The sequence below is a fragment of the Ixodes scapularis genome, unplaced genomic scaffold (genome assembly GCF_016920785.2).
Source record: "Ixodes scapularis isolate PalLabHiFi unplaced genomic scaffold, ASM1692078v2 PGA_scaffold9__187_contigs__length_104089568, whole genome shotgun sequence".
NCBI classification, from domain to species: Eukaryota; Metazoa; Arthropoda; class Arachnida; order Ixodida; family Ixodidae; genus Ixodes; species Ixodes scapularis.
This window is the reverse complement of record NW_024609884.1, coordinates 47,795,752-47,818,958: the sequence shown is the minus strand read 5'-3', so window position 1 is coordinate 47,818,958 and position 23,207 is coordinate 47,795,752. Positions and strand designations below refer to the sequence as shown.

The 23,207-nt window shown below is 44.8% G+C and overlaps 1 protein-coding gene across 1 annotated transcript in view; it reads left to right on the top strand.

The window, feature by feature from the left end:
- Window positions 1–22,671, top strand: part of LOC8052527 (E3 ubiquitin-protein ligase lubel) — a 50,494-nt gene extending 27,823 nt beyond the window's left edge. Inside the window, exons 9-14 of the mRNA XM_029976084.4 lie at window positions 2,624–2,738; window positions 4,527–4,645; window positions 4,726–4,839; window positions 6,203–6,351; window positions 10,812–10,977; window positions 21,332–22,671. Of these exons, the coding sequence (XP_029831944.4) occupies window positions 2,624–2,738; window positions 4,527–4,645; window positions 4,726–4,839; window positions 6,203–6,351; window positions 10,812–10,977; window positions 21,332–21,379 (711 nt within the window). The 3' untranslated portion in view covers window positions 21,380–22,671. The remainder of the gene's footprint in view (window positions 1–2,623; window positions 2,739–4,526; window positions 4,646–4,725; window positions 4,840–6,202; window positions 6,352–10,811; window positions 10,978–21,331) is intronic.
- The last annotated feature ends 536 nt before the right edge of the window (window positions 22,672–23,207 follow it).

The following is a 23,207-nucleotide window of genomic DNA, read 5'->3' as shown; positions in this document are numbered from 1 at the left end:
CCTAGTACGTCGCCATATTGAGAATGACGTAGTACATGTACAGGGTGTTACAAATGAAAATTTACACGTTTTTTTTTTACCGCAAAAATAAATTAATGTATCGCCGAACGCTCATTCTCCGCCCAAAGGTAAAGCTAGAGATCACAACCAAACGCCAAAGTTTCAGCCCGATCCGATAACTTAATCAAAAGTTATAAGTGATTTTCTGAAAATTTCAATGGGAAAATGGAGCCCATTTTTGCCCATTTGCGGTTTCTGGTGTCATAGAGCCCCACGTGTTTGAAAACTCCGTCGGCCGCCATTTTCCCATTAAAATTTTCAGAAAGTCACTTATAATTTTTGATTAAGTTATCGGATCGGGCTGAAACTTTGGCATTTGGTTGTGTCCTCTAGCTCTGCCTTTGGGCGGAGAATGAGTGTTTGGCGATGCCTAGTTTATTTTTGCGGTAAAAAATACTGTGTAAATTTTCTTTTGTGACACCCTGTACTTTTTGTGATCCGTGCAACATATTTTGTTTCCAATCAACGAATATGCAGCTTCTTGGAAGCCACAAATAATGGGGTTTATATTATTTACAATTTTAATATAGAATGTGCGTCTTCAATACCCCTCGAAAATATTTGTTGCGCTCAGTTGAACGCCGTGTGACCACAGAAAAGAGAGTGAGAGCGCCTGAAACCGGCCAATTCTCGACAAGTGGGTTTCGAGAAGAAAACAAAAAACAAATTTGGAGCCGGAAATTGTGTCCTGGGTAGTTGGGTTCTTATAGGTCACATTAAAATAAAAACGTCGGCAAGCATAAATTTAATACCCTGTCAGTGTCTTTTTGAGAAACTAGACCACTGGCGAATCTTCAATATGACAAAAACCTCCGAGTGAGAAGTTTCTCGTTATGAGCAGCTACATGACATCAAAGTTCACTATGTGATAAGGGTGAAATAACACCCGCTATATAGGATTATCCACAATTTCTGAGCAACGACGCGTTCAACCTAAACGCTGAAAGTGGTATTTCTGAGTGCCAATTTTGGCAGAACGTTGGATAGAAAGCAATTCGCCGCGAAAAAAAAATGGTAGGACGTCAATACGAAGGGATAAACTTTCCAATTATCCGAAGAACGCCGAAAGACTAATTGCTAATAGCAACATTTTCCTCAAAATGCGCATGGCAAAAGGATGTTACGAACAGACTCTGCTATACTCCATCTCACTAGTTGATCGCAGCGTTGCCAACGGCACAGGGGCAAGAGTGTTCGAAACCAGAGCAGTTCAAAAGGAAGGGAAGGAGGAAATACCCTCTTTCTCGGGCCATCTTTTGTGAACCCCACATGGCTTTGCTTTCCTTCAGAGGTTAATTAGCCTGTCACACACATTTTGTGCAAGAGAAGCTTGCCTCCCTTTCTCTCTCGCCCATAACTTCCGCAGTACTGCACCTAACTAGTGAGATAGAGTATATATAACGGACTCGAAGCGAAAAGTGGAGCATTAATTAGTCGAAAAGTTTTCATCCCTCCGTATTTACCAAGTCAGGTGCGTTCTGACAGGCCCGTTTCGGCTTCTTGTGTGCATTTGCTTCTTGCGCGTAATATTCTCCTAGGAAAGCCTAGATCCGAGGAAGACGAAAAAAAGGTTTACGGAACTAATATGAGTAGCGCATTGCTCTCTTGATACGAAATGAAGAGCATGATTGCTAAATCGCTTCTGGCACTCGCCCGCATCGCTACGATTACAATTTTCTTCTTCGTACGGGCACTATTCTAAAATCCTATATTTTGCGAATTCTCAATTAAAAAGTTGTAGCTTACCTCAGAAGTTAATGAAATGGTTTAAAGTTGCAAAGTAAATTATTTGTATTGAATATTTCTTTTTTCAATATTTAGTGCCGAGGTTGATTATTTCAAGATGATCGATCAACAAAGATGAGCGAAAGGACTGTTGACAACACCGCTCTCTTCTCGAATCTATCCAACAAACTACTCACAGAAAGAAAAATCAAAATACGCAGCAGATATAAACGCAATATTTCAGGACAAGGTTATGTACAGGGTATCCCCCCCCCCCCCCTCCCCCCTTCAAAAGAATTACTTTATTTTTGTTTTGTTTTTTCACCTCAAAAATAAACTACGCATCGCCGAACGCTCATTCTCCACCCGAAGGTAGCGCTAGATGTGTGAACCAGATATCTTATTCAAAAGTTATAAGTGATTTCCTGAATATTTCAACGGGAAAATGGCGGCCGACGGAGCTCTCGAATACAGGGAGCTCTATGTCGCTAGAAACCGAAAACGGGCAAAAATGGGCCGCATTTTCCCATTGAAATTTTCAGAAAATCACTTATAACTTTTGAATAAGATATCGGATCGGGCTGAAACTTTGGCATCTGGTTCCAGCCTCTATAGTGCTACATTTGGGCAAAAACTGAGCGTTCGCCGATGCATATATATTTTTGTAATAAAAAAAAAACACAAAAAAACAAATGCCGTAAAATTCTTTTTGGGACACCCTGTATAGTTTTCAAGCCATAACGTTTCCTTAAGCGAATGTCAAAACCTTCGTTTGTGAATCAAATTTTGGAACGAAGTGCCCCGCAACGTTGACCAATGCTCGGCATTTCACTCGCAGTGGCAAAAGCAACACGAAGGCATCAGTTGCGAGCAGTTCCAGGAGTGGCAAGAGGACAACGATCCCGAGAGTCAAGCCGAGGGCATCGCGCGCTACTTGTCGGACAACGGCATCGGTCAGTATAGTCCACGTCAGAGACTCCGTTCATGTTGGGCACCACCCCACACTCTCTAATATCAGGTGCGTCTACTTTCCCGCAAAGTACCTGGCAGAGCCAATCGCGGCAATCTATGGAGAAAGACGGTAATAATAATCCCTGTAGAAGGGGAACAAAAACAGCTGGGTGACTGGTGCGCGACTGAAATAATCCACCTAGTCCTGCTATCGAACCAGGGACCTCTCCATTTCTAGTGGAGTGCTCTACCAACTCAGGTAACCAGGAGTTCGATGTCAGTAGAGCAAACGGGTTGTAACAGCTGCCACCAGTCTAACACCAACAAGGGTGAACGTCCTGCATTTAAAGGTTATGATGATAATGCAATTAATGCAAAGGTGCAAGTAAGCAGGACATGAATAACGATAATAATAATCCCTGGGGAAGGGCAACGAGGGGACAAAGGACAAACACACATTTACAAACGGAGCTAGTTGACTGGTGAGCGACTGAAGTGTTTGGAAATTTGTGTCTGCCCTTTGCCCCCCATGCTCCCCTACTCCCGGGATTATTAGTATCATTATTCTTGTCCACCTCGTTTGCACCTTTGCATTAATTGCATTATCATCATATGAAGAAAGCTCGGCAAATGACGAGGCCGAAAAGTTGGTTTAATCTTAAAAAAGCAGTCTGCGCCGTCACACTTAGCATAGCGTAAGGATGTAGAACGTTGGCATTCTCCAGTGCTTTGCGTTGAAGTAGACACACTGGGTTTTCTATTAAGCGGAGGTAAAGGCTTTCGACGGATCGACCGACAAAAAGAAGGCCGGCAGAAGGCTCTTTGAGAGGTCGGTGGAGGGAAATCCACGAAAGAAGTTGTAACGTGAAGCAAGGCCTAAAAACTGTTTTTTAGGTTTTTGAATGTCATTCGAACTAGAACTCCGCGCGCGTGATACGCCAGGCTTAGGAGTGACCCAAATGCATATCACATGCCTGGGTTGTAAGATTATCTCCGCCAAGAATTCGTGGCTCGCATGCTTTGGGGGAAGAAGCAGCCATCGGATTATTTCAGTTTGATGGAAGATGCCTATAAATTGTCAACCCCCCCCCCCCCCCCCTTTTCCCGAAAGAAAAAAGTTTAGTAGGGGAGAGAGGACGACATTGACAAACGAAGCGCTGTCAGTGTCCTCTTCGTTCTTGGTATAGTCTTCGTGCTTTTTAGCAGCATTTTTGATCGTTTCGGATGACGTGAGAGACAATATTTCCAGTTTGTTGTGAGCTCAGTTGAGGATTCAGATTAAACTAGTGTTCTTGGCTGAGGCATCGTGTTCAGATTCAATGGAGTATTTGGCACTTCTTAGGCCAAAGTATACGAGCTTCGTTATTGGCTGAGCTTCTGTTGCGAACCGCTATAATGTACAGTGCCCATAATTGTTATATGAAGCGAGCTAATGGTGATTAAATAAGCCGAAACTGTGGTCGGAACTTCGAAACGGTGAAACTGAGACTGGAGAGCGAAGAACGGCAGTGGAGGGGAGTTGCGCTCACTGCACGTTTCACGTGCTTCGCAGAAAAGCACAGTCCGTTCCATAAAAAACTAACATTTTTTTTTTTTTTGGGGGGGGGGGGGGGGGTGTTGAGGTTAGTTCGCGAGACATAATGTATAACCAGGGTGCGCATATTAATGAACATAGTTTCCTACGGCGATAGCAACTTTGCAGAAAAACTGAGGTGCGAGTTCCGGTAGATCTGACACTTCGTGGCGTCATTCAAACACTGCTGTAATCAACTATCGCAAAACCGTTTCAGACTGCCCAAACTGCAAGTTCAAGTATGCACTGGCGCGGGGCGGCTGCATGCACTTCAAGTGTTACCAGTGCGGCTTCGACTTCTGTTGCGGTTGCAATCAACCCTTCAAAATGGGAGAGGTGAGAATTCAAAAGCCCCGAACAGGCAGCACTCGTTGATATGGCGCTTTGACTCACACACCCATTGTTCGGCGTTACAGAAGTGCGGCTGGTCTCCGATTTGCGCGAAGCTTGGCCTTCACGCCCATCATCCCCGAAACTGTCTTTTTTATCTGCGGGACAAAGATATCAACGAACTGCAGAAACTGCTGGAGGTAAGTGATAAAAAAAAAAGAAGGATACGTAAGCATAAGTAGAGTTTTAAAGTATCTGGCTACAAGCAGCTGAATCGATAACAATCGGGTCAATTAATTGTCTTTGATAATATAAAGCAAACACCTGTCGGAACTTCCGTTTTTCCACGAAAGCCATTCTTAGAAACCCGAGTGGAGTGGAATTAGGGAAAAGAAAAACGAGTGAAACGCCCCCACACACTTGCACACACCGACCGCAACAACCTTTAAAGCCGGAGTCTCACTGCTCGTACACGTCGTACAAAAGACGCGGCGTTCGCTGCAAACGTATATGACAATCACCTTCGGACACCCCTCAAGTACGTTCAAAGCACGTTTGCTTCATACATATGAAAGCGTCGGACACCACTGCAGACATTATTTTGTACGACCAATGTGACGGAAATGCAAGGAAGTACGAGGAAATGGGAATACAAGCGGACACCGTCATTTGTATGGTGTATTAGCAGTGTGAGCACGGCTTAAATGGGGCTCATGTCTTCCCACGTGTCAGGGTCTCAAGTCCGATAAAGTTTCACCAGCTATATTGCCCGCGCCCTTGCTGTTCCTTCGGCTGACACGTTAGTTTACTTCCGGAAGTTAAATTAGGACGCGGGGAAACAACACGCGCCAATCCAGAAAATGAACTCTCGCAAAATGGTGCAACCGCTGCGTGTGTCATTAGGGAATTGTAGTAGACCGTTCCCGCAGCCCGCTAAGCACCCGGATAGCGCTCCGTAATCCGCCACAAGACCTTGAACTATGCAAACAAGGCTGGCGGCGCGCATGCGCAGCTGCGGCGTTTTCTTCGGGGATACCGTAGCGGAGGAGAAAAACGATCTACTACAATTCCCTATTAGCTTCGTTCGAATTACCTGCACTTCCTGCACCGACACAAAAAAGTGTAGGGCAGTGTACTCCCGGTATGCGTATTGAGGGATACGATCGGAAGTACACCACCGTGCACTTTTTTTTTAACCGGTGCAATAGCTGCTGTTAAATCGGACGAAGCTAATGTATGTTCGGTTTTCAGGGATTTTTCTGCCTTCCGACATTTCTCTCGGGTGAATTCTGCAGAACTCCTAAATTAATTTGCTTTTTTTAACGTAAATTACCGAGGATATTTAGGTCAATATCATCGTAAATAATCGTGCTCTTCTTTTTAGTGTGCGAGTACGTTAGCGTTTTTGCTTGTTCCAGATGATATATGCATACAATTCAGCTAGGGTGACTGTCTAATTATTTTTATACTTATACGACTCTTTCTTTATGGTGCCGCTTCTTTTGCGCAAAACAATCTTTTTTTGTGTGTGTGTTACACCGTATTATATATTACGTACCCCAGGAGAAAGCTGTGGCCTTCAACAAAGACCCGCCGGCGCACTGGGAAAAGACTTCCAAGTGTCAGGTCCCCGAACAGAAGGAGACGTCAGAGGGCCTCAAAGACGATATTTGTGGGAAATGTGTCGAAGCCGGCATGGCCGGGCTGTGCAGGCGAGTCTTCTCATTTGATTGCGTGCAATATAATGGTTATTAATAGAAAGCTTTAGTAGATCATATCCGATCTACCAAGAACGATGTCACTCTAAAATAGGTTTCGACGCGCGCGAACGCTTACATCGAGTATTAGAAAACGAAGGATTCGAACTCGTACTCATACGGCGAGCAAGTATTCCAAAATGCGTCTTCAGCGCATGGGAACGCAAGGAGGAGCGCGCCAACCAAGGGGCAACGTGGAGAAGGCGCAGGGAACGCACGATGACGAGGCAGCCAAGCGCGCACCGTCGTTGGTTGAGGTCGCTGTGCACATCTTAAGCGCCGTTCAAACATATGCAACCGAGTTAGACCGAGAGAGACTAGACTGGTTTTTAAGCCTCTTGCGACGTCTTAGGACCAGCTCCGCTGCAGCGCATCCGGTCCTAAGACGTCGCAGGAGGCTTAAAAACCGGTCTGGTTTCCCTCGGTTTTACTCGGTTGCATATGTGTGAACTGCGCTTAAAGGCCCGTTCACACTCTTGCAACCGAGTAAGACGGAGAGAGACCAGACCGGTTTTTGAGCCTCTTGTGATGTCTTAGGACCAGCTCCGCTGCAGCGCATCCGGTCCTAAGACGTCGCAAGAGGCTTAAAAACCGGTCTGGTCTCCTTCGGTCTTACTCGGTTGCATATGTGTGAACTGCGCTTAAAGGCCCGTTCACACTCTTGCGACCGAGTAGGACCGAGAGAGACCAGACCGGTTTTTAAGCCTCTTGCGACGTCTTAGAACCAGATGCGCCGCTGCGGAGCTGGTTCTAAGACGTCGCAAGAGGCTTAAAAACCGGTCTGGTCTCTCTCGGTCCTACTCGGTTGCAAGAGTGTGAACGGGCCTTTAAGCGCAGTTCACACATATGCAACCGAGTAAGACCGAAGGAGACCAGACCGGTCTTTGAGCCTCTTGTGATGTCTTAGGACCAGCTCCGCTGCAGCGCATCCGGTCCTAAGACGTCGCAAGAGGCTTAAAAACCGGTCTGGTCTCCTTCGGTCTTACTCGGTTGCATATGTGTGAACTGCGCTTAAAGGCCCGTTCACACTCTTGCGACCGAGTAGGACCGAGAGAGACCAGACCGGTTTTTAAGCCTCTTGCGACGTCTTAGAACCAGATGCGCCGCTGCGGAGCTGGTCCTAAGACATCACAAGAGGCTTAAAACCGGTCTGGTCTCTCTCGGTCGTACTCGGTTGCAAGAGTGTGAACGGGCCTTAACACCGTAGCTGAGGTCCAGGGAGAACGAAAGCTCGTGGGTGTGTTTGGGGCGGGGGGGGGGGGGGGGGGGGGGGGGGTAAACTAACGCATGAGGTGCGCAAGGAACTTGCACGCCGTATAAACAAAATATGCCGACGTTTTTCACTTTGGTTTTCCGTCTCCGCTGTGATCGATGATTACGGGAATCACATTGGCACGAATGGCTTAGAAGAGTAATTTTAATCAAAAAGAAAACTGAACTTCCATTCGGTGAAATGCGCTATGCATGACACGAGGGCACATGTCGGTCACGTATCATTGTCAGAGTAGCTTTCAAACGTTTCAAAGCTTATCTAAAACAGACTTCATTTGAGCAGATCGATGTAAGCGGCCTTTCGGATTGTGAAGTGAAAAACAAAGTGCTGGCGGATGTTTATTGAGGTTTTGCGGCGGCTGTGCTCTAGCCACCTCGGTGGCTCCGAGGCGAGAGCGTCGGCCTACGGATCCCAATGTGGCGGGTTCGAATCCCGGCCGGGGTGAGGTACCCGCAATCTGACGGAGGCTTATTGCGGAGAAGACGCCGTGTAACCGAGCTTTCGGTTGCACGTCAAAAGATCCCCAGGTGGTCGAAATTAATCCTCAGTCCTCCGCTAGGGCGTGCCAGATGCCCGCCGTTGGTTTGGCACGTAAAACCCCCAAATTTGATTTTGGCTGTGCTCTGTTGTAATCTGCAAAGGAAACTACTTAAAGACAGCCGTAACGAAGCTTATCCTACTATAAAGACAAACAAAAAAACATATGCACCCATTTGACCCATATCCGGTAATACCATACGAAGGACCCATATAAAGAAAAACCAGAAAATAAGGTTGTTTTATTAGCGGAATTCACAATTTCAGATGGTTCGAGACAATCTCCACTTTCTTATACACGCATTATAAACATATTGCGCACAAAATACTGTCGGTGCTGTGCACCACATCTATTTAATAAAACATACCGCTAATTGTAAAATTATTAAAAGCAGGTGGAAGACATAAATACCATTTATGCTTCACGGGAGAGGGAAACTATGGTAGACAACCGTGATAAAATATCATGGCTGTCTACCAATTTTAGACTTAGTCTTGGTGGCGCAAGCTACCGCCCGTTACAAATGGTACAGCCATTAGCATCCATCTATTCATGACCTGTGTGTTCTTCGTTGAGAAAAATATATATAATCTGTCATATCGCTGTTTCCTATGGTATCATGGGATATGAGTCCTATGGAGGCTATGTCTTTTTTTCTTCTTTCAGTAGGGTACTTTGACAGATGCCTTGTTCAAGTTAGAAGAATAAGTATCCATTGTTCAAACAAAGGGAATCTAGCCGATGCCATTTTCAGTGTCGGTTTTAGGGGCGAAGCTCCTTAGGTTTCTAGCCTTGTCCGTCCGCGGCGTCCGTGCTCACATCGATTGCCATCCCATCTGTCTTCTTGAAAAAAGAAAAAAAGTGTTCGCGCAGTCGACATGATTCGAACCTGTGCGAGGAGACCCCGATGGATTTCTAGACCATCGCCTTAACCAGTCGACCACGACTGCGGGACGAGTAGGGGGCTCTAAAATGTGGTAGTAACTCAAGAGCTGGGGATGTCATGGATGAACGTTGCATGTAGCCGCTCAACGTCTATACAGGAGAGGGCGCTGCGGTCAAATGCGTATATAATCGCGTTAAACTTTGCATGCATTGGCTCAACGTTTATAGACGAGAGGGCGCTGCGGTCAAATGCTCAAATGCGTGTATAACCACGTTCCATACCACACATTCTCTTTCTGACATGGATGAAAACTAACGAAAAGCTCGGCATGCTGCGGCTCAGCGTCTACGCAGACAGCACCATCAGAGCTTCGCCCCAATCAACATCATTCACCACGTGGAGATGCGGTCATTGTTTTTTGGGACGCATTCTTTTCTAGATTTCCAATGCTACGAACATGCGCATGTAGAACATCGCATTCCCACCACGCGTGTTCAGGCCTACATTAGAGGGCTGAATGGTTTTTAAAGAGTTTGTTATGTGTGTTGTGACTGCCCGGCATAACAGTGCGTGCTTTGACCGAGCGCCTGCTGGCACCTATCTTTATCTACGATCACTTCACACCATCCAAGTTGTTGTCATATAGAGGTTAGAGTTTATAAATTACTGTGCCTTCAGCTCGAGTTAATGACCCTTTGAGAGTTAACACGAGGATTTTTCTATGCTATTACTAGTCAGTTTCATAGTTTTTCGCGATTGACGGCGCCTATACTGGGATGAAGTCGTGACTAGATAGGTTCAATATTTCGACACCCACGCAGCCCAGCAGCTTTATAGTCCACTACTCAACACGCGCGATTTAGCTGCTTTGAAAAGCGTACAAAGCCCAAGTCATCCACCCCAAAGCGCAGACGTCTCCGGCTAAGAGCCTTTTATTAAAACAGTGCATTTTTTGTTACACATACTTGTTTAGACTGCCCGTGTGAATATAGCATACTTCCAGCTATGCTGTGTTAAGGCGGCAGCTAAGTAATTTACTTAGTATTTGGGTGACTGAAAGGCGATAACGCGAAGCGTTTCCAGACAGCGACACAGAAAAGCAAGAAGAAGAATAAAGTGCACTGGCAATTACGCGAGTAAAAAGGAGTTACTTTTTGACACACGATCCTACTCGCAAACAGTCTCAAATGCACGTACAACTTTCACTCCAGTCCTAACGAGGTCGCGCCAAACAAGAGAAGTCGGTGAAATAATGAACCGACCGTGCACGTCATTCTAACAGCATACATTATTTTCAAGGGAGGTAAAAGTGAAACGGCGTCATCGTAAACCTACCTGATATCGAGGAGCCAACAAATTGGACTAGGTTCTTCCTCTATCTCAGAATTTCATACTGAAGGAACATTACCAGCTCGCCCGACCTAGCTTTCCCTGTTTTATTTCTACGAAATTGCTTTAAAGAGGACAACGCATTGACACGCGGGCAAAAACGAAACAACAGCTTGGTAAGGAAGTGTATGGTAGGCAGAAAGTCCTAATGCGTGCTGAGAAAGACAGGAGCGTCCGCGTCTTTGATCCGTCATGGAACGCCAGGGGAGACATTCCGCCAAGTCCATGCAAACTCGCAATGGCAGCGCTGACGGAAATGAGGAAACGGCCCACGATCATGGCGGGCATCGTGCGAGTTATCTTTTTCTTTTCTTTTTCTTTTCCTACAGAACGCATTACATCGAGTACCTCGGACAACTCATATTCAGACATCGCATTGATCCGCTACCCATTTTTGACGTGGACGAATTGGAGCTGGTACTCAAGCGGGCGAATATCCGGCTGCCCTCCCGTTACAAGCTCTCCGATCGGCAATACCAAGACGCCCTCATCAAGGTAATGCACCAGGGAAGCACGGGGTGCGGGACGCCTGTCTGCCATTCACTTTCTCATCTCCTCTGACCTCCTTTTGTCTTGGTGGACAATACCAAGTTCAGTGCCCGCGAAGAAACAAAATACCTATGTTGCAAGTGAGATGTCGGAAGAGAACTTCAGCACCCTGAGGGTGTCGACTATACTGTGGCAAACTTGATTCATACGCATCGATTGTTTTCAGCTTATACAAAGTGTCAATCACATGGACAGTGATCCTGAACCGCGCGGGAACTAAACCTAGTCTTTCTTAAGCACGCGGATATCGAGCAAAGAGTAGTTCTACACTTCTGCACAAACTTTATTTCGTTTGTTTAGTTAGTGTCTTACCCTCAGAAAGTTTCAAAGTGTCTCTGCTGTAAGTGGCAGTGCCGCTTAGCGCGACGTTTGCAGCCTGTACACGTTTTAAGAAAGTGGGCACGTCAGAAAGCCGCCCGCTTCGGTGGTTCGACGAACAAAGAGGAGCAAATAACTCCGACTGCGACGTCCGACCGCCCGACCTCTAAGAGCTGCTTTGTTGGGTTCTCCGAATTCAAATGAAGTGATTCGTTGACTCAACGCTTCGCCCGCCCTATCATTCAGTTTCTTTAAAACAACAGAAAATAAAAAGATCATTGCTCGTCTCCATTTAGAATAGACCGGTCTCACCAAGCTATAGGCGCTTTCGTGAAGCTGCCATAACTTTAGTTCACAAGAGGCAGCCGGCAGTGCCCGAGACGGCTCGTGCCGTCTCGTGCTCTGCAGGGATGAGTTCCAGCGAGGTTCGGGCACGCGCAGCAAGACTAAAGTTCCCTCGAAACATGGCAGCAGCGGTGGTGCAGTCAAACTGGTCGGTGAGATTGGTCTATTGTTTCTACTTTGAGTAGCTCCTAAGCGACGAAAAAGCAAAAAAAAAAAAAAAAAAACATGTTGTGTGAAAAGTTCTTCAGCGTTGCTTGCTGGCCGCGCCTTGCTAGAGTGGCGACATTTTTTGCTAAGGTAAGTGCCACCTTTCCCTGTCCGCGGCCATCACTTTAACTCCTGCCCCCTAAAGGGCGCCAAAAGACAAACTCATATTTCACGGAACGGAAGATGTTACGTGTTCTTGAAGTTACCCCAGGTCATTTCACGAGTGACGATGCCAATAACAATAACGGCGTAACCAGCTCATAAACGGCTACATATATAAGTGGGAAGCAGAATGGCGGCTCTGCAAGCAGACGACAGAGTTGTCCCCGCTTTGCGAGGTCCACCAGCCCAGCAACATTGAGACATTTTTTTATCTGACGCTTAAATGCCCACGGGTTTACTCTAGTGTCCCCGCAAGGACTTTATATTACCACTCCAGTGGCCCATTTACCCACTGGCATTCGAATACATTTGACTACGTCAAAACTACGATTCAGCGGAATGTTCGTGTTTCGTACGCTATGCCGTGTGCAAAAAAAAAAAAAAAAACTACTTGGAATGATTGCCATGAGGCATACGAAGTATAAATACGCGGCACGGTAACGTGTGGTCTTCTTCACGACGTATTCAAATCTAGTCAGTGGCATGCTGAGTTTAATTCCCACTAATAACGGCTTCTTTTACGTGTCCTACAGTGTGAGGCACGCTAAAGGCGTTGAGCTAGGTATGGCACGGGACAAATTCTGCCTGCAGAGCGAAGAAACAGGTCTCCTTCTTTATATTTTTCTCGTCCTATTTGTTGTTTCGGGAAGGCGCCCGTAAAAGGAGCTCTGAAGCCAAGCCTTTAAGACTGGGTTCCTTTTGAGTCGAATGTACTTACGACCAAGATAAGTACTAGTTTCGTCCAAGGCACATAAGGCCCTTCCGGAATAAGTGGCACCGTAAAACGTTTAAGGTTGAAAGATCCCTGACCAATCTATGCGCACTCACTGAAACGCTGATCCTGATAGCCCTGCCGCACGAGCATTCCAAACGGCAATAAGACCGAAGGCGGCTAAAGAATCAGCGAAATCAGCGCACGTTTGCGTGAAACGCACCTCAGAGCCGGGATCGCGAGCTGATTTGTTGATCGTTCGAACGGCATTTGGCTAAATGCCTTTTGAAGTGCCCCTGTAACAGTAGTAACCTTACACTGTAGATCGCATTGCTCGAAATTTTTTTAGCAGCTATGAACTTCACGTACTTGGGCCCAATGAGCATAAGTCAGGTCAGGTGTATCAATATTGTGACGAAGACGACGACGACGCTGGGGCAGTGGCGTGCCTGACCATCTCGCGCCAGGCTCCGCGCGCACGGCCCGGCTTCCATAAAATCCTTTCTATCTCATTGAGTGGACGCGTCATTATCATTCGCTGCCGGCCGCACATTTTCGTAACAATATATACAATATAATTTTACAAGTCAGGAGTATCAATTGTACAATAAAATATACAATAAGTCAAGTCAGGTGTATCAAGTTACAAAGTTTTCTTTTTTTTTGTTTGTGCATTATTTGGAGTAAAATGTTTCTAAGGATGCCGCGTCTCACGTAAAAAATAATGATTTTCTTTTGTTGGTCGCCATCAGTAGGTAGTAGCGAGTGACGAAACAAGGAAACTTAGGGACTCGCATATGTTCAAAGCAATCGAATATTTAGGGAAAAAGAATAAATATGTTTCATGTGAGGAAATGAGCGCTTGGTTATATAAGCTGGACTATAAAAATAATAGTGATAATAGCTCGTCTGAAATACACAAGAAACCAGAAATGGACCTTCACTACTTTATTCTTTTTAATATTTTCGAATCCAGCTAAATTATTTTTACGTAAAAGAAGGTCTCCGACCTATATGCCAATCAAATAAATAAATTTAGTACGTTAACTCTTGAAGGAAGAGAGATATTTTTTTTTTGCTATTTTCGAGCGAGACGAATTTAGATACAATTAAACACCACGAAATTGTAAAAAAGTACGAAACAGACTGCAAAATTATTTCCTTTTTTTTTTTTACACCCCGCTTTTAAGTCCCGTGCGTTGAATCATATCTCTGCAGAACCATCATCCCCAGCGTATACTCTCCTTTCTAGCAAAAAGGCGGACCAAATTAAAATCTGCTGTCCATACAAGTGCTGTATGTAGCTGAGTCGCTGTCGGAAAAAAAAAAAAAAAAAGCACATCTGTGCGGGTTTTCTATTCATGACGTGTTTACATTTCATACGTCTACCCAGTACGGCTTTGTTCGGCCACATTCAGCGTCCGGTGAGAGACCATTTGAGCAGAAAAGCCTAGACCGTGAATACAAGTATATCATCAAATACGCCAGTGGTCCATGAATGCGCATGCGCTGGTCAGGGATCTCTGAACCTCATGCTCTTTTCGGTAGCCCGTCATAGCGGAAGGGTCTCGTATGCTTGGGACGAACGTACGTAGAGCTTATCTTCGCGTCAATATACCTTCTACTCTGAGGGAGTTCAGTCTTAAAGGCTTGGCGTCAGAGATCCTTTTACGAGCTTTTTTCCGGCAATCCAGCCGAGGGAAAAAGGAAATAGTGGAATAAAAATATTCTCCTATCTGGGTTCAAAGAAGAGAGTTCTTCGGATCTGTAAACAGCGGCCAATGGTGTATTTGGGTCCCTTGGCGCGCGCGACGAATAACAAACGCTCAAACAAATTTTCCTTCAGAGCAGTAGGCTTCTGCATTTTCTGTGCGCGGAGAAATACTACTTTCCTATCCACACTTGCTTAGCTAAAAAAAAAAAAAGAAAAAAAGAGAAAGTACACAAAAAATATAGCGTGAGCTTAAGTAGTTAGACGGGCTACCCGTTTAATTAATTATTAGTTTGAAACATATTAGGACGACAGGAAAAAAATACTAACATGCGCACTTTCAATTGATGAATCTCAGAGATAAATAGATGGATAAAACTAATGTTAAAGGCAAACCGATAGCTCTCGCGAAATTGAAGCATATCCCCAGGACCATCTGACATCAAAAGATTTGCCCGAGTGCACTTCGACCTGGTACAAGGGTAGCTGAGGGGCAGTCGGGCGGTTTCACGAGAGTAGGACGTTTTAGTAATACCGGTATATCACGGGCATTTCAAATAAAATCTAAGCCAATGGTTCTCTAGATTTGTGAATTAACTTCAATTATCCCTCGCTAAAAGATTAAGATTTTACTATTCCGCCATTGTCCAGCATGCTAAGACCTTCTACGAATCGGCACACGACTTTCGAAAAAGGTCTCCTGAAAGCCAACGTTTTGTGGTGTAGTTTGCCATATTAAACATACATATTTGTTATGGGTATTTTTAATATGTGATTGATCTATCGGCGCGATAAGAAAGCGAGCGGGAATGATTGCGGAAAAAGATATACATTGGCTTTCGTGCTGGTAAAATCTATGAGCAAGCTTTCACAGCCAAATGATCTGAGCTTTTGTCGATCGTTGGCGCTCATTGCGCAAACGATCGACCACCCAAAGTCACCCAAGAAAACGTGTTTGTAGTCACTCGCAACTGTGTTCAAAATAATCATTCTGGGGTCACAAAAAAAAAGTTGAAACAGGAGGCTATGTTGTGAGTTGATCGGCGATCACTCGTTTTACTCAGAAGTATGGCTAGGTTACTAACGCACGTACGTGAATTACGATTCCACCCTTTGACGGCGCGAACACAATGTGCGCGAACAGAACAAGGTCGCGGTTTGTAGTAAAAGTATTTTACTTTTGTTATTCTACCCGCTCGGAACACCTGGGAACAGATGAGCGATGGTCATATTCACGCCCTGCTTTGTATTTTTTGAACGGCTTGACCTACTATTGCCGTCCGGCTGTCTTGTGATAGATCTCGTTCGCATGAATTAAACATCCGCAGCATGCTTCCAGCATCCGGTAACTCCGACTTTGCGAGAGCACTTGTCTCAGCTCAAGCAGTGTGTGTGTGTGAAACAGAAAGCGGCAATAATATCGCAACGCGCTGCTCGCCATTGGAAGTGGCAGCACGACGGGACAAGCAAACGCCGAATTAGGGCGAGTTTGCGCCACGCCGCGGCGCCATTAGTATCGCTCCAGCAAGCCCCCTATACCAAATAACTTGCACGAAAAAAAAAAGCGTAATTTTGTCGAAGTGAAGCTAACTGTATGTTATTAGCAAGCCTAACACAACAGTGTACGAAGTTGCTTTTTTAGCGCGTCTAGTTATTTAGGTAATTAAGAACAATTAGCTAACTTTTTAAGTATTCGTTTAAGGGCTGGGGTGTGAATTGAAAACTTCCCAATTCACACCTCGGCGGTTAAACGAAAATGAAAGGAGTTAGCTAATTATTTTAATTATTTAAATCAGTGTGTCGAACCGAAAAAAATGCGGGTTCGGTTACGGTTCAGGTTCAGGTAAATTTATTTTGTTCCGGTTCAGTTCCGGTTCGATTAATTCGATCCGCGAACCGGTTCGCGAACCGGTTCGGGGCGCTGAACCGGTTCGCGAACCGGTTCGGAAATTATAAATGACAAATTGCAACATCAAAATAAATTACAAATAAAACATCTGAAATCAGCACATACGAAACGGGATACATCGTAGTGTAAGGCTCAGGGATTTCTACCAGGAATGGTTTCTTTATGTGCACTCAAAGGTTACCTCACCGACGTTTACGCATTCGGACTTCATCTAATTGGGTCCGACGCAGTAGCCGTAAAATCCGCGACCTCCTTACAAACCCACTTACAAGTAGAACTCGCTAACTATCCCGCCACCTCGGCGTGTAAGCAATTGAAGGAACAGTGGGGAGAAAATACAGCTTTCTTTATTTGAACTAGCCTTCGGTAACTCAAATTATACCCTTAAAGAAGTTTTCATTAAACAAGATACGGAATATGAAAAACACTTCACCGAACGCAACGCCAGAAGGACGTAATAGGATAAATATTAAAATAGAAGAGTTCGCTGTTTCACAAATATGTTAGCTTCTAAGTGCCTATACGAAACCGGATGCATTATTATCGAACTCCACAGCCTTTTCTTTTCTCATTCCGATGGAAGCAAGCTTCAAGAACTCGCGCGTTCTAGAAACGTGTTATGAAATGAGCACACAACAGCATTTAGGATTTACGAGATTGTAAAAAAATAAAATCCCGTGACGCGATTTTTTTTTTTTTTTTTTTTTTTTGCACAGCCTTCCAATTCTTTTTCTTCCGTGCAAGCCGCGACCAGCGCAATACTGGTTCCTATGTCAAGATTCATGGATGCAGCGTTTATATTCCTAAGACTGAGTGGAGAAGAAAAATATGTAGGCAAGGTGTGTGTCAGTTGACGGCACTTAAAAACAAATGGCATTGATAGCACATTCATTGTCAACAGCGCGTGGCCGAACCGTTTTGACATGAGCCGGTAACCGTTATTTTTTTTCCGGTTCAGTTCCGGTTCGGGTTCATCGCGATAACAATATAACGGTTCGGGTTCGGGTTCAGTTCCGGAAAAAATACCGGTTCGGTTCCGGTTTTCGGTTCGGTTCGGTTCCGGTTCGACACCCTGATTTAAATAACTAGGCGTACTAAAAAAAAATTGTGCACTTTTGTGAGACGCTTGCTAACAACATGCAGTTAGTTTCACTCCCGCAGGACGCTTTGTTTCTCTTTTCTTAAATCTAGTTTGGTGCGAGTTAGTTGAGACACACTGCATAACATGAAGTCCTGATCACAGCCCGTCAAAGAAGCTGAGAGAATCTGTGGGAGAAACTACAGGACACCAATACACATTCTAAAACACTCAAGGAAAATCTATTTCCTGCGTTGAGAAATTCCGCAACGGAATAGGAAGGCGGTAAAATAAACAAAGGAAATCCGTGTGTCTTGCCTTTTTTTTGTTGTTGTTGTTTTTGTTTTCTGGGTCTGTGTTTTCGCAATACTGAAGGGTTACCACCTCGCCTGCATGTTTGCTGTTATTTCTATTACGTTTACGTGTAGCCATGTAAAGGCACCATATCACGACAAAAAAAATATAATTGTCCAGGTGTTTTTGTCACCAAACGTGGTTCCAGTGTGGAAATAGTGTATCGATCCAGGATCTAGCCGTCGTACCCAGAATGTGGGACAACTCTGGCCTCGACGAAGAGATTTTCATTCGGCAGTTCTTATCGGACGAAGAGGTCGGCCGGAGTGTTCTTGCTGTTTGTGGAGATACTACCACTGTCTGCACCTCGCCTTAATATGGACTACGGCAAAGGATACAAGCCAAGCAGATAGTACTCATAGGCGCGCCCGCTCGTAGCGTCTGCTGCAGTCCATGTTAAAGAAAGAAAGAACGCAGGCTCCTGGATTATGCGGGAGCTGACGGGCGTGTGACCCTGACCCACTGCAGCTAACTCGGAGTAGGACGTATTGACGGCCGCCAAAGAAGCCCAAAACGTATTACATCGCAAAGGGCTAAAATATCCTGCGGTTATTGGAGTGTTCGTTCCTCTTAGCAAAAAAAATAAAAAAATAAAGTAATAATAAATAAATCATAACTTGCAAATGTAATATTAAGTTTGTATTTGAGAGCAAGGACAATAATTTTAAAAAAGCGCTGTATTGATTCAATTTAGATAGAACATAATCCGGTAAATTCAAATGTAAATCTATTTTTCTTGCGCGGTGGTCGTGGAGTGCATAATGGATTCAACAATAATATTAGGATAACTAAATCAACCTACGGAAGTGGCAATGATCCGAAACGTTCAGTACGTCGGTTCACCTCAAAATTGAATTACGTATCTTTTTTTTTCTTTCGCTAAGGGTATTTATAACCAGGAAGCACGATATAAAGGCACATACGCACATATACGTTTGAGCGCGGTGCGGCGGTGCGTTCCCTAACGGCAAGCGGACGCGTACTGTTGCGAAGAACGACTGCGCTTGTACACACAGTTGCGTTCCCACGCAGTCGACAGCAGTCAAGCTGTCGACTCGTTGCTAGCGGCTCACCAATTCGCAACCCTCCCGAAAACGAAACAAAATAAGGTTCCAATCCACACTGTAAAGGTGGTTGGACAGCGAAACTGTGGTATCACCTGCAACGATTGCCCACTGCATTATATACTTTTTGCACCCTTTTTTGACAAACGCCACCAGGTGGTGCTCTAGTCGTTGACGTCCCAGAGAACTTCCGGTTTATAAAAAAAATGAACAGAGGCGACCTTAGCACCGGTGCTTGAAATGTAGATGAAACGTTTAACCACCAATTTAACAGAAGAACGCCAAAAGAACGAAGGAGTGCGAGCTTTGTTAAAATGTTTCGAGTATTCTTGTAAACCAACTTGCCTCCTCCAAGATGTAATATTGTACAGCCGAAGGCCCTCGTTAAACCTCCAACTTTGTTGTCCGCGTAACATTTATGCTTTCTAGCACTGGTGACATAAACAAGCTCAACAGGCTTGCAAAGACGATGCGACCGGAAGTCGTTTGGGACGCAAGCGGCATTTCAAGTTTGGAAACAGCAAAAAGGGTCTATACTAATTGATTGACGAAAGAAAAGAAAATGCACTGTACCAATACTTTTTTGATATATCTGAAAGACTTTCGTACGCTCCCGTTTCCACGGCAGCTTGCGTAACCGCAATCTTTACCGAGAAACGCGTGCGGAGAGAGCTACGTGCTTCGCATTGTTAGCGGGGCTAGTGACGTCACTCCACACTTCGTACTCTGCTGTTGCGGCGGCAGCTTATGCAACCAGAATCTTTACCGCGAAACGCATGCGGGGAGCACTATGTGCTTATCATCTATCACGTGGTTTTGACTTTGTGGTTTTCTTATTGAAACAGTGTCAAAACCACGTGATAAGGGTTAAGGCGTGCGCGAACGGTGATAAGTCGCGCGAGTGAGTTTTATGTCGACGGAGACGAAAAAACTTATACCAACGAGTCATATACAGCTTCGCTGTAAAACCAAGTTCCGCGAGTGGAGACCCGGATACGCCTCGCCGAGTGGCGCGAGCGAACACGTGACCCTCCTCTTCTTTCTCGGCTTCTGATTGGTCTTCTGCAACGCTCACTACGGCTACTGCCGCATCCAAAGTTGAGCCGGTCTCTACTCCCCTGCGGCGCACTGCGAGGCGTTTCGCGATGGCGCGCGTCGTACCGCAAGCAACCGCTTCTGGCCTAAAGGACCCCGCTCCGCACTGAAACGCGTTCAAACGCGGATGTGCGTAGAGGGGCTCAAGAAAAAAAAAAAAAAGAAGAAAAAAAAAAAGAAAACAGACACAAGGAAGAAGACACACATACACAGGCGCATCTGTTGGTGAGCGTTAAAAAACATAAAGAGACGCAAAAAAAAAAACAAAAAAAACCAGGAAAAAGCCACATACGCCTGTGTGTGTGTGTTCCTCCTTCCTTGTGTCCGTTGTTTTTTGCATCTGACACCGTGCTCCCTAATGTTCACCAACTAGCCTATTTACAAGTTTTTCTACAGTATTAACCGGGGTCGTTTGTGTGGTTATAAAGGTTCACTGGCTGTAATAGTTAAAAGACATGAAAGAAAATTCGTGACTTCGTCCGGGTAAAGACGTAGAGTTCATATGATGCCCATATAGGGTAGGGCAATAGTTAGAATGAGGTTACCAAAGTTTGCGCGGCCAGCTCACATCTGCTTTCTGAAATGAACTTCACGTCGTTCCTATCAAGTCTTAACTGCCCACACAGCGATAACAAGAAAACTGACGCCCACTACGTCACCATACATGTCCGCTCTAAAAAAAAAATAATAAAATACATTTGGTTGCTGCGAAGATTTAGATATTTGATTCCTAAATGCAAACAAAAAATTTAACTCAGTGTCTCTTTTACGTGAAACAAAGGATACTGGAAGCGTACCTGAAAAACAACCCCCAAGATATCAATTGTGATCGTGTGTGGATGAACCTCGGAAACGCCTCTGCGTGTCTTTTTATTGACAACGGAAAACACGCTAGCCGTGCTTCAGCGAGTCTTTTTTGAGGATTGGTATACGCAGTTTCACGATGCATAAAGAATTTTATGCAGGCGCGCGTCACACTTGTTTGCCGCGGTGGAAAAGCTGGTAGTTGTGTCGATCTGCACTTCCGAAAAAAACAATCCCTAAACGGCGGCCCCGAACGATTTTGCTGACAATTTTCCATCTCACACGTTAAATACAGCGCTATCAACGACACAGACACGAAAGCGCAGCTCTCCCGAAACACTCCACTTTCATGAGCACGCGTACAACTTAAGAATCTACTCAAGCCGCTCACACGCGTTCATGCGTCGACTCCCGCAACACCGTGGAGAAATTTCGCGAAGGGGCGATGATTGCTTTTCCCCAACACTTCTGCCTTCAGGCCACGCGTTAAAATTGAGTAAAGCGACGCCTTTTCTCTCTCTCTCTTTCTTTTCTTTTTCAGATTATCGAGACGGACGTACCACTGGAAAGAAGCGCCGGAAAGAGCTGAAAAATTATGCCAAAGCACACTGGGGACTCGGAAGTCGCAAGACACGTTTTCCACCACGAATGTTCGAGGGAGTGGGACAAAAAAAAAAGCTAATGTCCTCGAATGAAAAATACTACGTCGCGACGCTGTGGAGAATTGTGTTCACGGAATGAAGAACTCTCTTTACTGAAGCTTCATTTTTTTTTTTTTTAAACAAAACTAACTTTTTTTTTTTTTTTTTGCAGTTGCTGTAACTGAAATTCAGAGAAGCCATTGCGTTTGTAATTTGTTGTCGCGCTTCGCGCTGCGTTGTGAAAGGTCACCTCTGAGATTTTCGCGATATTACACTGGAAAGAAAGGACGAGAAGTGTTTACTATATCTGGAGGGTTTGTGCTTTTTTTTTTTTTTTTTGCCGTGTTGGCCTTTAACTAAGGTCAAAATCAGGTCGTAAACACATTGCGGAAAACATGGGCGGAATACGGGGTATAAACAGGGCGCGCGTTGCCTTAAGTTTCTCCTCCGCTTCCGGTTTTTTAACGTTAATTTCATAACTTAGTTACGAACCAAATAGCCCATATTACCCGTTTAGTGATGCTCAAGAGAGGTGCGTACAATTTGTGTTACATTTATCATTTCGTCATAGCACAGAGTGCTGGAATTAATACAAAAAAACTAATCGTTAAATAAAACCAAACCAACGTAGCGTTTTTTATTTGTAGTTCTATGTGAATATTAAGTTTTAAACACGTTCATTGATTTTGGTTTAAACACCCTTTTGGTGTGGCTAGTCAACGACAAGAACCCTCAGTCTGACATATACTGCGTTAGATTTAGGAGCTTGTCTACGTCATATATAAAGTGAAAATAGAACGTTTGCGATGCATGTAGCATAATTAATTAGAAAGGCAATTTCGTATCGAGTATAGCACTGCGAATTACCAAGACCTTGTAGGACAACTTGAATGAATATAGCGCGGTGACGCAGGTATACATTTTCGCAATGTATGAATACGGGGGCAAACGCCAGAGCGCACTTTCCCCCCATTATAAACACACAGGGTGCTGAATGTTCTGTTTTCACCTTGAAACCACGCGCTCGATGCTAATCTTGAGGCTGAAACGCTGCGCCGGGTCTACCGTAAATCAGTCATCGGGAGTCTTAAAACGCTCCTTCAACGCGGATCTTGCTCTTTGAGCCAGAAAAGCATCTCTCTTGCAGGACTTGTCAAGTCTGCCTGTTTTTTTTTTTTTTTTTTTTTTATTTTCTTTTTTTTTTACCCTCTTCCAAAATAAACTGAAGCTTAGGTCGCCATTTCTGCGGAAGCCTCTTCATTTGCTTCCGTGATATGTCTTTCTTTCGTGGCGCGTAGTGTGTGAGTCCCGGAAGACGGCATTTCACTAACGGCCTGCGTCGTTATATGTTATTGGAACAGCGTGACCCGGATAGTATTTTTGTGCGGGGTGATTTCTGCGCAGCCTATTAAAAAGCCCCCCCCCCCCCCCCCCCCCGAAAAAAAAAATATCCGCTTTTATTACTGTTTGGATGTGGTCACGAAGATGAATGTCAGATTTCCTAAGTCTGGGTGCCGGCAATAACTGTGAAATGAACCACCCAAGCTCTCAAACAGAAAAAAAAAGTCTTTAACTTGTCGTTAATTTTAACGCGTGGCCACGTGTCTCGCGCCAGCCGCGTCGCACGTGGGTCATTCAACAATCACGACATCTCCCTTTTTTTTTTTAAAAACAGGGTAATTTAGAATATGTACAAAGCATCTGGTAAGGTTTAAATAACACATCACAGAGTAATTTACAATATGTACAAAGTATCTAGTAAGGTTTAAATAACAC